Source organism: Neopelma chrysocephalum, unplaced genomic scaffold, assembly GCF_003984885.1.
Source record: "Neopelma chrysocephalum unplaced genomic scaffold, ASM398488v2 Primary Assembly neopelma1_197, whole genome shotgun sequence".
Taxonomy (NCBI): domain Eukaryota; kingdom Metazoa; phylum Chordata; class Aves; order Passeriformes; family Pipridae; genus Neopelma; species Neopelma chrysocephalum.
Window position 1 is genome coordinate 67866 of NW_020897859.1, and position 16170 is coordinate 84035.

Consider the following 16170-nt stretch of genomic DNA (forward strand, 5'->3'; position numbering starts at 1 on the left):
GAAGAAGGGGGCCCCCCCCCCTGCCGAAGGGCGGCCGGGGCCGTTTGAGGCTCTGGAAGGGGTCCCTGGCGCCGAAGGGCTCCCGCGGGCGGAACTCGGCGCGGGGGGTGCGGAGCAGGACGGAGCCGCGGCCCCCGGGGGGGTCCCGGTGCGCGGGGGGGCCCAGGCCGCGCCCCGCCCCCAGCTGCTCGCGGGGCAGGGGGCTCGGCCCCGCGGGGTCGCGCGAGCGGGGCAGGGGGTCCCGCGGCTGCGCCCCCCCGAAGTGCTCCTTCAGCGTCCCTGGCAGCGTACCGTGCTCCTTGGGGAAGGCGCCGGCGCCGTGCTCCAGGGGGGGCGGCGCGGGGAACGGGACCCCGCCGTGCTCCCCGGCCGGCGGCGGCTGCGCGGGGAAGGGCACCCCGGAGTGCTCCCCGGGCACGGGGGGCGGCGGGGGCGTGGGGAACGGGACCCCCGCGTGCTCCACCGAGGGGGGCGGGGGGACGCCGTGGGGCAGCGGCAGCGGGGCGGGGGTCTCCTTGGAGAAGGGGTTGGCGTGATCCACCGACGGCAGGCGCGGGGGCACCGCGTGATCCCGCGGGAAGAGGCCGCCGTGGTCCTTGGGGGGGGCGGGCGGGGGCACGGCGGGCGGCCCCACGGGGTCCCGCGGGAAGGGGGTCCCGTGCTCCAGGGGCGGCGGCGCGAGGGGCGGCGGCGGCAGGTGGTGCTCGAAGGCGGGGCTGAAGTTGTTCGTTCGGAAGTTGTTGACGCTCTCCGGGAAGGGCGGCACGTGCTCCTTGTAGGGCGCCGGGAAGCCGCCCATGCCGGGCAGCTCCGAGGAGCCCGAGGGGCCGTTGTCGAAGGCGCTCCCGCCGCCGCTCAGCTCGAACCAGCCCGCCCGGCTCCCCTCGCGCCCGTGGCCCCGGCTGCCCTTGCCCAGCACCCGGATGGACTCCACGGTCTGGATGGGCTCCCCCGGCATGCCCCGGCTCGAGGCATTGTGGTAGCCCAGCGTCTCGATGGGGGCCCCCTTCTCCTCGGTGCTGTCGGGGAGGTCCAGGCAGGAGGAGGACACGCGGGTCTCGATGCGATAGTGCTCCTCGGGAGGCTGCGGGTCCTTGGCGGCCCCGGACAAGCTCCCGCCCTCGCCGGAGCTGCTTTTGGGAATCTGCCCAAAGTGCTTCTCCTCGGAGGGCTTCCGGGAGGCGTTTTTGAGCATGTTCTTGAACTCGATGGTGGAGGTGGCGGAGATGGAAGAGCCCATGGGTTTGTCCCCGCCCGCTGCGGGCGCTCGGCCGGCAGGGCTGGGGAGGGTGTTCTGGGAGGAGAAGAGCGAGCGGTGGGGAAGCGCGTGGGGCGAGTCCGGGTATTGCTTCTGCGGGAGCCCGGGCTTGGGCAGGGTGTTGTGGTTGGAGTCCGGCGTGAAGAACACGTCGTTCTTGCTGGGCGACGGGGACCCGTCCGAGGCCGAGTCCTTCCCCCGGCGGCCGTAGCTCCCGAACATCCCCGGGGACGAGGCCAGCGGGTCGCAGCCCTCGCTCTGATCCAGGATAGACCTCATGGAGGGGGGGAAGGACGGCTTCACACCGAACTCCTGCGACCTCTGGCCGTAGCTGGACAGCACCGGCTGGTACTCCGCAGACTCCGGGAGTTTGCTCGATTTTAGGATAGACTTGACGGGCTTCTTCTCCAGGTTCAGCATGGCCGAGGGCGGCGGCCCGGAGTAGTCGAAGTCACGGTAGTCCTCGTCTTCTTGGAAAGACGTGTCTGGGTAAAACTTCTCCTGGGAGGAGTCCATCAGAGAGGAGGGAATCTCCCTGCTGTCCGCAGGCGGCTTGTACAGCCCGGCCGGAGACTCTCTGCCGAGGCCAAAGGGCCGGTAGCCGTGCACGGAACTGGGAAGTTCTTGGGAATATCCATCATCCCGGCCCTGCAGAGGCGACCTCGTGCTGCTGGGAGTAGAAGAACCAGGGCTCATGATTTTTGACAGCAGGGAGATCGTGTCCACGTTGCTCGATGTCGGCTTGTCCATCATCTCATCCTGGGTGGGTGTCCCGCTCCGCTCATCCCGCACCGGCGTCCCGTCCACATTGTCCATGGTAGTGCTGGTGGGACCACGCTGGAAGTCAGAGGTGTGACTCTCCGTTGCCATGCTGGACCCCAAGCTGCTGAGGATGGGAATATTTAAGTTCAGGCCACTGAAGCCAGGGTTTCCCTTCAGGAAATTGTGTATCTTCATCTCCAGGCTGGGAGAAGGGGGTTCTGATTCCAGCTTGGCTTTTGAAATTTCGGAGGACTGACCCAGTGGGGTTTCTGTTGGCAAAAGGGAAGAAGGACTGGTAGGGTGGGAACTGGAAAATCCCAGGGAATTGGTTGGTGGTTTAAAACTGGAGCTTGACAGCGCTGGGGCGTGTCCGACAGGAGCCTTATTGACCGAAGTGGAGGAAACCTCCGCGGTGGATGAGTTTGGAGAATAACCAAAACTTTTGGATATAAAGGACTGTGGATTGGAAGGAACATTCCTCCCCTTCATGCTGGGCACAGTTGTGTTGGCTGGTGATGCCGAAGTGCTCTGGGAGGCGGGTTCGCCCGACTGGACGGTGTTTCCAGCCACACTCTGCAGCAGGGATGACAAACCTGCAAGACAGAACTGCATCAGGAACTCTGGAGAGGCAAATCTCCCCGAGCCGCTTCCAAAGGAAAGGCTTCCCTGTTTCCACTGTGGATGGCATTCCCTGACACCCCCCCCCATGCTCCAGCCAGGGAAAGGACTGGATTGTGCCATGTTGACATTAGCACCCAGCGAGGTGCAACCTCCTGCCAGAGGCTCAGATTGATCCACAAATATAAATTACTCCGCTGGCTCAGTTGGGCAAGAACTTGTCCTGGTCTGCAGCCAGGTGTGTGAAACCCTGCCCTGCTGGCCAGGTGACCCGTGCAAGGTGCCAGATCAGGAGCAGAACCTCTGGGAGCTTTGTGCACAAGGAAAACACAGAGACCTCTTGGTCTCCTGTCCCCTTCAGGGGCCTCACACGGCCTGTTCCAGGTACGTGCACTTCAGTCACGGCACAAGCAGGAGGAAGCACAGAGAAGTGACAGAACTCACTGGTCCGTGACACGTGTGCTACCTGAGAAAGACCATCTGCACGTGCCACAGGTGTAAAACATTCCAAGGAAGTTTTTCTCCCTCTGTTTTCACTTCAGGACAGGCAGAGCAGCACGTTTCAGCCCAGCACCTTTGAACCCACCAGCCCTTGCCCAACATCCAGGCCAGTACCTTGCAGTGCCGGCGCCGTCTGGGTCTGGGTTTTGGAGAGAGCCGACAAAATGCTTTCCGGAGTTATCTCCACTTTGGAGAGAATGTTTGCTAACGGATTCGAAGGAGCAGACGGAGTCCCCAGGACAGGAGTCTTCAGGCCACTGGTGAGAGCTGTGGGGCTGGTCGGGGTCCCCGGCGAGGGTCTGGAGGCAGGGCTCACACCTGGGATGGGAGCACACACCACTCACCTGAGCTGCCCCGCTAACCAAAGCACTTCTGGCTCAGGTTTTCCACACACACCACTGAGCTCAGGAAGCCAACAGCGTGTGCCAGAGTCCGAGCCAGAGCTCAGACAGCAGGAACTCACTCGTGTTTATTTTGAGACAATTCAAGCTCTAAACAATCACCCCACTGTGCCAGCGCCGGCGCCCAAGGCCTGGCTCAGGACTCACCTGTGCTCTTCATCACCGACGTCAAACTGCTCAGGATGGAGCTGATCTTGGCCAGGTCCACGTTGGCCAGGTTGGGCAGGGCCAGCGCCGGTGCCGGCGGGACGGGCACTGTGCTCGCCGCCTTCGGAGCCGGAGGGGTCGGGGCCGGCGTCGTCACCGTCCCCGAGGCCGCGGCGGCCGCAGTGGCCACCGGGGCTGCTTTGGGGACGCTCTCAGTCTTGGCAGGTGCCGGGGCTGGAGCAGCCTGTTTGTCCTTCCTCTCCTCCACTGCAGCACAGAGGGGGGAATAAGAGCAGAACTGTCATTCCTGGAATGACTTAGGGCACATCAGCTCCGATTCCCACTGATGTCAAAACACCTTGGATGGGCGGTTTGGGAGGCAGGAACAATCGCAGCGGGACTGAGACTTCCCTGCCTGTGTCAAACCCAACAGCCCCATCCCACAGCTCAGCACGGGGTCTGCGCCTCCTCCACATCCCAAATGAGGCTGGGAAGGGCTGGTTTGTCCCGGAATTCCCACAGGACAATCCCTGCTGCTCCCGCAGGACGTACCAATGATTTTGGACGTGTCGTCCTCCACGTCAGAGAGCTCCATGTCCTCCACATCCCGATTATCTGTCGCAGGCTCTGGAGTGACCATCTTGCGGCCTCCAGCTGCCGGGGACCGAGTGTTGTTCTCCTCCCCCATCCCCTGGAAAGGGGACTCAGAGCCCGTTGGAGACGGGGCGTCCATGCTGGGAGAAGGGACAGGAGACTCCTCGGGATCGGGAAGTGTTGCTTTCAGCTGGTCCAGCTTTTTCTTCAGATTGCTCACTCGATTAGCAAATGTTTTATAGGCCTAAGGAAGGAAGGACATCGGACTGGGGATCATTCATGCCTCAATCACTTCCCTAAGGAAGCAGCACACACCTCGAGAAAAGCACTTCCAATTCCCTGGACCCTGCAGTGGTGAGAACTGGGCTTGTCCATGTGACAGAGAAGCAATCCCAAAAAAGCAGATAAAACCTTTTTCCAGTGACTTGGAAGAATTTTCATAAACCCCCAGGTTTCTAACAAATACGCTCTGCCTGTCTGGGGGAGTTCCAGGAGGGTCTGGGGGGGATTTGGTTATTTTTCCAACTCTTTACTGAATTCTTCATTTCTTTGCTCATCTAGTCCCCATGTGTATCACAAGCTTCCAGAGTTCAGGATTTGTCACACTAACTAATTTTGCCCTGCTTATGAATCCAGGGGGGGCTCCAAAATTCCGGCAACACACACGAATCGAGCATCCAACCACTGGATTTTTGGAGCATTTCCTTGCCTTGCCCAACACCTCAACTCTGCTCTCTTTGGAAACCACCTGTGCGACAGTCCCACGAACTTTTTAATTTGGGAATAGAGAGATGAGGCATTTTCCAGCCTCTGAGGGGCTCAGTGAACACAGGAAGGCACCATTTCACCTGCAGAGGATCAAGGAAAGGTTCACTTACATTCGCTACCACCTTGACTTCCTTGTACTGCGCCTCGTAGAAGATCCCGGCATTCTCCAGCGCCTCGGTGAGCGAGGGGCCGTTCTTCACCTGCTTGTCCAGGCCATTCACAAACTCCTCCAGCTTTGAACTCGCTTCCTCAAACTCCTTGGAGAACTTCTTCCCTCCCGTTTTATCTGCAGGGAGATGGACACCACGGGAATGAGCTGCCAGTTGCCAAACCAGAGCGTGACCTCAAGGGCAGCAGCTGGGACAGCAGATCCACACCCTCCCAGACCACCCCAGTGATCCACTGGGACCAAGGAGGAGGCCTTCTCTAGCACTGCATGTTGGTTTTCAGCTGGTCATTAGTTCTATCTGAGCTTGGGATCTGCAGGTTTCCACAAAAACTCGAACTAACCAAGACTTTTGGCTCAAGGCTGGTGGTTCTTAACCCCGCTCCGACATTCTGGCATTTTTCCAGCCACGCCCTGATTTCTGGCCTAGGGTTCAATAGAACTGAGGAGCTCCCATGACTCCCTCAGGGCTTTACCTTTCAAGCACTTGAGTGTCTCAGTGCTGCACACGTCCACCCTCATGGTGGAAAGCTGCTTCTCCTTCAGCTCTATCTGGTCTTCCGAGCGCTTGTACAACAGCAGCTCATCGATGAGGGACTGGGGCTGGGAAAAAAAAAAATCAAACAGGAAAAGCATCCTCATCACATTCCAGGCAAGAGAAGCCCTGAACAGCACAGCCCTGCCTCCGCTCTGGCTCCAGGCCACTTCCAAGTGAGAGCTAATGCAGGAACCATGTGGATCTCTGGGTTTTTGACCGCAAATCTCACAGATCAGCAAAGCTGGGTTCAGGCAGGGGCTGCAGTTTCCCAAGTCTCCTGGCTGTCATGGTTAAGAGCAGGGACAGGCCTTTTTTATTTATTCCCTTTTTTCACTCCACAGGGGTCTGTGCATTTCATCAACAGGCCCTGCTCTGTCAGGGGATCAAATTTTGTTAAATTTCTTGCCACCAACTCCTCAGCCACCTCAAACTCCCCTTCACAAGGATGACCTGAGCATGACCAGCCCTCCCTGTGGGTGTCACTCAGCCCCTCAGGCCCAGGCAGCTCTCGGGCTTGGGGTCACCCTGCAAACCCCCAAGGTGGGGGGTTAGTGCCCGTAGGTCACTTCCACTCGCAGACTTACTCGGAATTCGGCGACAATCTTGGACTTCAGAGCAGCTTTCGGGTTGGTGGACGCTGTGGGGATAAAGGAGAAACGTGAAGAAATGAAGGATCCACGTCCTGATGGAAAGTCAGTCTAGTGAGAGACACTCTGAGATAACTCAGGACAGACGTGCAGGTGGTGGTCACCCACCACATCCTCCCCTCCATGCAGGGGTCCCTCCTCGCTCCGGGTTCCCGGCAGCTCGCGGGGACACGGACACGCGCAGCCGGGTCGGGACCGAGGCCAACAAGTGACAACTGCTGCTCTTTGGGTTTGGTTTTTAACATGCTCTCAACACTTCCCGGGCACGAGTTTTCCTCGGGAAGACAAGTCCCTGCAAGGGTCCATCTAACGGCCTTATCCGAGGATTTACAGCTCTCTGCAAGGAAGGGAATGTTGTTCCCTCAGTGCCACAGCTGGAGCTGACACGGAGCCCTGGTTTCCTGTGGGCAGGGTCTCCCTTGGGTACTTCCCAGGTCTGACCATGCTCAGAGCCTTAACAACTGTCACCTCTCTGTGCCTGACACCTGGTTACAGAGCGGGGGGACGAGACACCAAATCCATCAGATTCAAGACAAAACAGGAGAAACAGCTGATGAGAAGCAAAGTGCTAAACCCTCCATCCACGCTGGACACAGCCCAGTTCTGTCTGGGAATGCAGCTTGTGGTGTTCAGTAATAAACACTTCCAAACTCTGGTGACCTTGCTGATGTCCCACATGTCACACCTGAAGTGCCGCCACCTCGCCAGGGCTCTGGTGCACAGTGAGATCACTAAGGTCAGTTTATTAGAAATTCTCTCCTGGGCAGTTGGACTCCCACGTCCTGTCCCTGCACTCCCAGCTCCGAGTTCCTGGCTCCCAGCCCAGCCTGCTGGGACAGGTGTGTTCCTGAGCACGAAGGGAATGTCCACCTTCTGCTTCTCTCTGTCTTCTCTCCAGCTCTGACCAGTCTAACACCACTTTCCAGGAGGTTCCACCAGCTCCTTCCTCTCCTGTCTGCAACCTGTGCTCTCCTATCTTGTTTTTGTCTCACTTCTTTCCTTTACAAAGTGGTTTTGTGCCAACACCTCCTCGGTGTGCACATCTCAGGGCCTTCCTTAGCCCAGGTGCTCTGCCCTCAGCCTTCCTTCTGCTCCTCAAGCAGCCAATTTCTATATTAGTGCACAGAGTTCACAGTGGTTCCTTACTTTGTGATTTCTTCCACGGCTTATTCGGTTTGTTCAGAGACTCTTTCAGCTGCTTCTGAGTTTTGAAAGTGGTACCTGGAAAAACATTTCATTTTTGGCAGTCTGGCATTACGGGATCCCTGTCAGAATCTGGTTTTTGGTGCCGTATGGTTGCACGGTGGAAGAGTGAACAGAAATTTGTTTTAAAATACCTCGACCAACTTCCTTAGAGGAGCTGCTGGATGCCCAAGAGAACCTCAGTTTACTCAGGAATGCAGCAACCTGGGGGTGGTCTGCCATTTTTAAATCAAGTTTCTGTTTGCCCTTACGCTACAGACAGTTCAAAAATCACAGTAAAAAGGAAAAACACAAGCAATCTAAAAATCAAACTCTTTAGGGGAGGCTGTAACGGAATCAACATTCAAAAGGCAAGGAGTGCACGTTGGCAGAACAGCCACAATACCTGATTTACCTGGAACCTCAAATACCTTTGTTTTCAAGTTACAGAAATTGGAGATTTCAGACCATACGCACAAACTTCGTGTCTCAGCATGCAACACCCAGCTGGAGCCTTTCCTCACACCACAGCCTGACCACAGACCCCACCTTCCTCCTGCTGTGACAACAACCTCAGACCTCACCCGAGGGTCTCCTGAGCACCTTTAGCTCTCAATGATGTGAGTAAAGACGAAACCTGGACTAATTTCCTTCAAGTACTTGAGTACTGGCTAATTCCTGGGTTTAACCGGCTCTTTTCTAAGGGCTCGAGGACTCTTCACCCTCCAGCTTTGCTTCTGCCTCTTGCTACGCCACGAATACTTAAGTTAAAACAACCTATTGCTGAACAGGACTCAGAGGCAGAGCCAGGGCACCCTGGTCAGGACGTGCAGGAGCACTTCAGCCTCACGCCCTGTTTGCTCCCAGCTGGAGCAGTTCCAGCCCCTGTGGAAGGATTCACAGCTGCCTTTAGACAGGTACAGACGAGGCGAAGCAGGAGGACCCAGCACTGCTCACGTACCACACCTGGCTACGTTCCAGCCTGTGCCAGCCACAAATGCCCCTCATCCTCCTCAGTGACCCCAGACTGTTTCCACAACCTCAGCGAGCTCATGTGTCAGTTTGGAAGGTGAGAAATACAAAGGGTAAGTGACTTACTCAGAGCTTCTTTCAGTGCCAGGATGGTTTCCTCGGGGTACACGTTTCTGTCCTCCCAGATTTTGAAGATTCTTTCGATGGATTTGGAAACGGATGGATCCCTGGAAGACAAGAGCACAGTGGGCTCTCTCTGCACGTGGGTGTTGGTGCAAAGCTTCCCTCACACCCCTTCACGTGATAATTTGACCCACACCAGCCCCCTGTGCAGCCCAAAGCCCAGCTCACTCCCAGCCCACTCTGGGAGAGAAGCGCAAACACAGAGTTGTTCAAACAAAATCCCTGAAGTTTTGCTGACGTTTCTAGAGAGTTTCAGATGTCAGAAGAAAGATCCCCACTTTCTGAGCCACTCAGCCTTCCCACAGCCCGACAGTTCGTTACTCACTTCACTAACGAGGCGGCCTCGGGAAGCACCTCCGCGAAGGTGTCCCGGAAGACGATGGCATTTTTCCTCTTGCAGTTCTGTATGACATCATTGGCCAAGTAAAAAAGGTTCAGCCGATGAGGAAAGGCAGCTGAGGACAAAAGAAAACTCAGATTCAGCATTGGCCAGAAGTATCCCATCAGCTCTGCTTCGATCCCCACATTTCAGTGCTGCTTTTGGGACTGTTTCAGCGTTCCCAAGGTCCAATGGGCAAAACTGGAGGTTAGAGAGGAAACCTTCCATTTACAAATAATTTCCAGATCTTCCCCAAAACCTCATGGCTCTCTTGGTTGCCAGGATTCCTGCCAGGAAGCTTAGCAACCTCCCTGGTCCAGAGCCCTGGGTGTGAGCTCATCCCTCACTCACAACCTGAAAAACCCCAAACCAGCCATGGCAGCAACTCGGCCTCTGGCATCCAGAGCCAACCAGGAAGGAACCCAGGGTTCCCACAAACCCCAGTCTTGCCTTAGGAAAAGCCACTCCATGAGGATTTTCCAGCCAGCAGTCAGCTCATGCACTTTGATTGAAGGCTGACAGTTAAATATCACTGTCCTTTCTGCTGCAAGAAGGTGGTCAGTGCCCATCGAGCCCACCCAAGCAGCATCGTGGCCCCCAAGCCCATCCAAGCAGGGCTCCCACCAGGAACATTCCAACCACGTGGGCTCTGTGCTGCCCTCCTGACACCAGGGAGAATTTACACGTGGTTTGTTCAAAAGGAAGATCCCCACACGAGATCCTCCTCTGCAGGGAAGTGGAGCCGAGGACTCAGCAAAGGCTTAGCTCGGGTGGATCCTCAAATCCCCAGGGGTCGATGTCCTTAAGCCTCCCCGAGCTCCTGCCAGGGGCACCGATGCTCCCGGCCCTGCTGAGCGTCACCACAGACCCAGGGGTGAGCAGGAAACACCATCCAGCCCTGAACCTGGGACAGGCAGCCCTTGGGAAGTCCCTGCCCACACGGGAAGGGTGTGAGAGCCGAGCCAGGAGTCACCAACCACTGCCCCCACCAGCTGCTCCCCTCCAGCCCCTGCTCCCACATCCCAGAAAGAGCTTTTCCAGCACAAACACAGCGGCCCAAGGACTCGTCCCCGGAAGCTGTTCCTCACAACCTGTGCCCCGAACGTGCTGACACGGCAGGTCGAGGTGGGTTTGCTGGAGCGAGGAATGCTCCGCTCTGCCCCGAGGGCTGGGAATCCAACCGGAGCTGGGCTGCGCTCGCCTGGCTTCCCAAAACAGTCTGGAGCCAGCTTCCCCCAAAACACCAGCCTGGATAATCTCCCAGCAAATCAGCCCATTGGAATGGGGTTTCTGGGATTTAGTCAAACCCAGCGCTCCAGTGCCAGTTGTCACCGGATGCTCCCTCCATCCCAGAGATGTTCCACCAGCAGAGAGTGACAATTCCAGAGCTTAATAACAGATTTCAAAGAACTACAAATTTTTGATTCAAATGATCCAACATTTACACAGCAGGAAGGAACCTGGAGTGGAGCTCACAGAGCCCCACTCGCCCCATGGCCCAGCACCAAAGGCAGCCCCTGCCAGGGCAGAGCTGAGTCAGAGCCAAGAGTTATAAACCAAGGTACACCCAGAGCACCCAGGAGGAGAAATCCACGCTGGGCCCACGTGGAGCCTGTGGAAAAGATCCACAGAGAAAACCGAGCGCCGATGGCTCCAAGACACAACGGGCTTTATCCAACAGGTCCTTTGTTACTCCAAGACTCCTCTGGGCTTAAACCAGCAAGGAAACACGGACAACAAACAGGGATCTGCAGAGCTGAGCCCAGCCCAGCCACCTCCTCTAGAGGGGCCTTTGGGTTTCAGAGCCTATGGGTGGGTTCTGTTCAACTCACACCTACACACTCCCACCAGACCCTCCTCAGCACAAACGCTCTGATTCCCGTCGGGAACTTCCCTATGGCAGCAACCCCTTGCAGGAACATTCCCACTGGGAAGCTCCGGCTCGCTCGCAGGACAAGCCTTGGCTCCGAAGGGGGACGCCCAAGCCAACAGCAACGTGTGAAATACCAGCATTCCTGTTTTTCCTGGAAGGACCAAATTCTGTGTCCCAGGAGCCACGTCCCTCCAGGTTCACCTGCACTTGCTGTGACACCATCACTGAACTCCTCTGGCTGGGACAATGACGAGAACATGGAGAGGCTCTGGAGTTCCTGGGGCAGTGAACCATGAAGGGAAGAGCAGGAAAAAAACCCATGGAAGCAGGAAGGAACCAAATAATCAAGGATCAGGGCACAGCAGCACCATAGTCGCTGCTAAGGTTTGTCTTAGTGGGATAAGATGGTTAAGGAGGGACCTGGATAAACAGGAGGGGTGTGGAGGTGAGATCTTTGTGAGGGCTGTGAGGAGAAATCTTGAAGGAATCCCACAAAATCCAACAGGAATTCCAGGCTGGTGCCAAGGGCTCAGGGCAGGAGCTGCCAGCCCAGCAGGGGATGGGAGCCAGAGCAGGATCAGGCCATGAAGGACCTGCAGGTGGGAACAGTTCAATGGCTTGGGAAGGAGTGATGGAAGAGAGGAGCTGTGACAAGGGACGCCATGTCCAGAGGAATCAGCACATCCCAAGGGGAGACAGGCTGGGTTTTGTTTGGAGGCTGTGAGCTCGGAGTGAGAGGGGGAAGAGCACCAAGGAATGTGTCCCAGGGAGAAGGATTTCCAGGAGAGGTGGCAGGGCCAGCGGGGCAGGAGAGCCCAGGGCCAGTGAGCTCCTGGGATCTCACCTTCCTCTCCTTAATCCCACAGTATACCAACAAGAAAACCCAAAATCCGGGGGGGAGAAGGGTTCTGTGCATTCTGCTGCAGGGCCTTGACAGAGAAACCTGACTACCCCAAACTTTCCAAGAGGTTCAGCACACACCCCATGGATGCTTTGGGATGGGAATGTTCCCTCTGTGTTCCCGCTGAGCAAAGCTTCCCTGAACTCCCATGACAACAGCCAAACCTTCCCACGGCAGCAGAGACAAGGCTGCTGTGCTGAGCCTCCTGCCAACACCAACCTTCCCCCTCTGGGGCACAAACCCCAGCCCTGGCACCCAAACTGTGCCCATGCCAGGCTGGTCTGGCCGGGCAAGGGACAGTGACAGGCCCTGGCCCCATGACCCGAAGGCAGCATCCCCCAACTCCCAAAGCAAAGCTTTTGGAGATCATGGACTCAGGAGGACGAAGGTGCCACCACTGAGGTGGAGACAGGTACTTTGTGTCCTTCCAAGTGTGACGAGCTGTCGCTGATGGGACAAGGGGAGACGTTTTCAAAGCAAGAGAGATTTACACTAGATGTCAGGAAGGAATTCTCCCCTATGAGGATGGAGAGGCCCCGGCACAGGTTGCCCAGAGAAGCTGTGGCTGCCTCATCCCTGGAAGCCTCCAAGACTAGTTTGGAGCAACCTGGACTAGTGGAAGGTGTCCCTGCCCATGGCAGGGGGTGGGACTGGATGGGCTTTAAGGTCCCTTCCCACCCCAGCTTTCCTGCAGCGCTGAGCACGACCCTGCGCAGCGCCCACCGACCCGGGCGGTTCCCGAGCGCTCACAGAACCCCCCCGGCACGGCCGCGTTCGCCTCTCTCCCCCCAACACCCCCCCTCCCGCCCCGCGCCCCCCGTCCCCGCACTCACAGCGGCGCAGCCACTTCATCCAGTGGTACACGATGGTGCTGTGGTGCCGCTTGTTCTCCAGGCACCACGAGGAGAGGCCCTGGATGGACTCCATCGTGTTGGTCACCGCCTGCAGCTTCCTGTCGAGCGAGGCCTCGAGCGCGCCGGCCGCGGACGAGGCGGCGGCGGCCGAGGAGGAGGAGGAGGAGGCCCGGCCGCCGCCTCCGCCGCCCGCCGCCATCTTCCCGCGCTGCTCGCGGCCGGGCCGCGCGCGGGGGGCGGCGGGGCGGCGCTCCCGCTCCGGCCGGAGGGGCCTCGGGGCGCGGCGACGCCTCACGGGGGGCCCGGCGGGGCCCGCGGGGAGCGCGGTGCCGGAGGCGGTGCCGGCCCGGAGGAAAGGGGGAGGGGGGTGGTGGCGGTGGTGAGGGGGGGGGATCGCTGGGCCCGGCGGGGCGCGGGCGGTGGTTGGAGGCGGCGGGAGGCGGTGCCGGCGCGGGGGGTTCGCGGTGCCCCCGGGGGGCAGAAGGGGGGGGGTGGGTTGCCCGGGCGGTACCGGAGGCGGTGCCGGGGCCCGAGGCGGTTCACGGCCCGGCCCCCCCCGCGCGCGCCGCCCGCCCCCCCGCCGCCATTTTGTGGCTCCCGCACACGGGCGGGGGCGCGCACGCGCACGCGCCGCCCCTCCTTCCCCCCCCCCCTCGCGCCTCCGCGCCTGCGCGCGCCCCGCCCCGCCCAGCAAGATGGCGGCCGCCCCTCTTCCGCCCCCCCCCGCCCTCAGAGCTCTCCCGCCTTCCCCGGCCGTGACGCGGGTGGAGAAGCGCGGGCACCGCGCGGGTTCGAAAGCGGCGTTTATGGTGTGAAACACAGAATGAATTGAGGGGGGGAAAGGCCTCCGCGATCAGCGAGCCCAACCCGTCACCGATCCTCACCTTGTCCCCCAGCCCAGAGCACTGAGGGCCACGTCCAGTCGTCCCTTGGGCACCTCCAGGGGTGGGGACTCCACACCACCTCCCTGGGCAGCCCCTTCCAAGGCCTGAGCACCCCTTCCAGGAGGAAATTCCTCCTCACGTTCACCCTGATCCTGCCCTGGCACAGCTTAAAACCACGTCCTTATCACAGAAGAGAAGCGAAATTTGCCCCTCACAGACACCCTTGAGAGCCCCCCCCCCATTCCTTCACAAGCCACCTGAACAGACCCCTCACCCTCAGCAAAGCCAAAGGGCAGGGGCTACAACACTCTTCTCCCCCTTTACTCCGAAACACCGCCACGGCGATTTGTTTTAAAAAATATGTCTTTAATGGGTGTGCTGAGGAGAGCGAGGGCGGGGGTCTGTCCGGCTCAGGGGGGCTGTGGGGCAGGAGGGGCCGGGGGGCCCCGCAGGGCTCAGTCTGTGGACTCGAGCACGGACTCGCTGAGCGCCAGGTCCCAGTAGTGCTCGGCGCTGTGCTTCTTGAAGTGCTCCCGCGCCATGTTCTCCGTGGGGCACTGCTTGAACTTCATCTCGCCGAAGCTGCGCTCCTTCGCCGTGCCCTGGGGCGAGAGAAGGGGTGAGGTCCCACCCAGGTCCCCACCCACCATGGTGGGGGACACGGCAACAAACCACCCCCAGGACTCACCTCCCAAACCAGAGAGCATTTGTTTGTTTTCTTAACAGACTCCTCATCAGACTCATCATCATCTGGGAAAAAAACCCACAAATAGAGCCCATTTAGCCCCAAAAGTGAGGCCAGAGTGGGACCCCCCCACACAACCCCCCTGCACTATCACTCACCTTCTCCCTTCGTGTTTGACGTCTGCTCGTCCCACTTTATTCGATGAAGCATAAGACGTTTGAATTTCTTCTGTGCTTTCGGGCCTGGGGAAGAATCGAGACTCAAAGTTCACCAAAAATCCCTTAACCTGCAGTTCTCAGAGGTTCCCTTCCACATGGAGTGGATTACTGCACCCTGCAGCCAGCGCTAACCCCGTAATTAAGGGAGTTTCTAATAGCCTCCTCACTTCCTTGTCCTTCCCTAACCCTCCATCACCAATTTCCACAGTAATTCCTGCTGGAGGCAAGCTCTGGAATGACCCCTCACCTCCTTCTACCACCACCACGTTGACATCTTTGTGCAGGACCACCACGCCCGTGAGGTAAAGCTGCCCCGCGTTCGCCTCGATTTTGAATTTTTTTGCTGGATTGCTCAAGTTTCGGACCCTGAGGAAAAGATTAAAAAAAAAATAAATAAATCATCAATATTTGTGGAAACCCAGAATTATTATCCCAGCCCTGAGAGCTCCTCCTCTGCCTCGCCTGGGCCCAGAGACAGAGCTCACCTGAACACAGCTCCCTGAGCTCACCCACCTGTAGACAGCTATGTGAACTCCCTGGGAAACGTCTTCCTTGAGCTTTTTCACCTTCTTGGCTTTCCGCTGCTCTGCCGTGAGCTTCCTCGCTGCGTTTGCCTCCTCGTGAGCTCTGCAAGCAAAGGGGCAGCACTGAGGGAAAGGCAGCCCGGGGCATCCCAACACGGATCCTTCTCTTCCCAAGCAATCCCTGATATTATTGCCTGGAGAAACTGCGGCTGCCACATCCCTGGAGGTGCTCAAGGCCAGGTTGGATGGGGCTTGGAGCAGCCTGGTCTAGTGGGAGGTGTCCCTGCCCATGGCAGGGGGTGGGACTGGATGGGCTTTGAGGTCCTTCCCACTCCAAACCACTCCATGATTCACGGATCCCAAAATCCACAGATTGCAAAGGAGCTGCAACTTCTGCCCGCATCTCTGCCTGAATCAGAGGCTTTTTTAATCAGTCACTACTCCAAGTCATCCTTGGGCTCTTCCCTGGAAACATTCTTTAGTAACAACTGCAATGGGAATCATCATTCTGGGAAGAAACTCATTGACTTCAGGGCCTGGGACCCCATTTCCCTGGAAGGGCTGATCCCTGGGATCCAGTTCCCCCTGGACCAGGTGGGGTCCTAAACACAACACCAGCACTAAATCCATATAAAAATGTCCCAAAACCCAGTACAAGGTGCCACCTACTTCTGTCTCTTGGCCATCTGTGCTCGGACGTGAGCCTCCACCTTCGTCGGGTCCTGGACGGCTTCCGTGCCCAGCACCCGCATCAGGTTGGAAATCCTCACTGCAAGGGAATGGGAGAGCTCCCATCGGACACGGGAACGGGACAGGGGCTGGGAGAGCTCCCATCAGATGTGGGAAAGGGGCTGGGAGGGCTCCCATCAGACACAGGAACGGGAAAGGGGCTGGGAGAGCTCCCATCAGATGTGGGAAAGGGGCTGGGAGGGCTCCTATCGGACCCAGGAAAGGAAGAGGGTCTGGGAGAAGCTTCGTTTGAACACGGGAACAGGAGAGGGGCCATGAGAGTCTCCTGTCGGGACACCAGAACAGGAAAGGGGCTGGGAAGACTCCCAATGGACACAAGAATGGGAGAAGAACCAGGAGAGGTTCCTGTGGGACACAGGAATGGG

At 58.4% G+C, this 16170-nt stretch overlaps 2 protein-coding genes across 2 annotated transcripts in view; both read right to left on the reverse strand.

The window, feature by feature from the left end:
• Nucleotides 1-4: 4 nt before the first annotated feature.
• On the reverse strand, nt 5-12943 carry RPRD2 (regulation of nuclear pre-mRNA domain containing 2; the record flags this gene model as incomplete). Its single annotated transcript, XM_027702834.1, has 11 exons — nt 12724-12943; nt 9063-9192; nt 8681-8781; nt 7547-7621; nt 6338-6390; nt 5692-5818; nt 5160-5335; nt 4240-4525; nt 3688-3954; nt 3254-3457; nt 5-2613 (listed from the first exon to the last, which is right to left on the reverse strand). Coding segments are annotated over exons 1-11 (4248 nt in total), but the record flags the coding sequence as incomplete, so codon positions are not given.
• Nucleotides 12944-13973: 1030 nt separating this feature from the next.
• The window catches only part of PRPF3 (pre-mRNA processing factor 3), a 10244-nt gene continuing 8047 nt past the window's right edge, over nt 13974-16170 (reverse strand). The window contains exons 11-16 of the mRNA XM_027702831.1: nt 15725-15824; nt 15045-15158; nt 14779-14897; nt 14472-14555; nt 14317-14378; nt 13974-14230 (exon numbers count right to left, since the gene is read on the reverse strand). Coding sequence (XP_027558632.1) covers nt 14084-14230; nt 14317-14378; nt 14472-14555; nt 14779-14897; nt 15045-15158; nt 15725-15824 — 626 coding nt within the window. The 3' untranslated portion in view covers nt 13974-14083. The remainder of the gene's footprint in view (nt 14231-14316; nt 14379-14471; nt 14556-14778; nt 14898-15044; nt 15159-15724; nt 15825-16170) is intronic.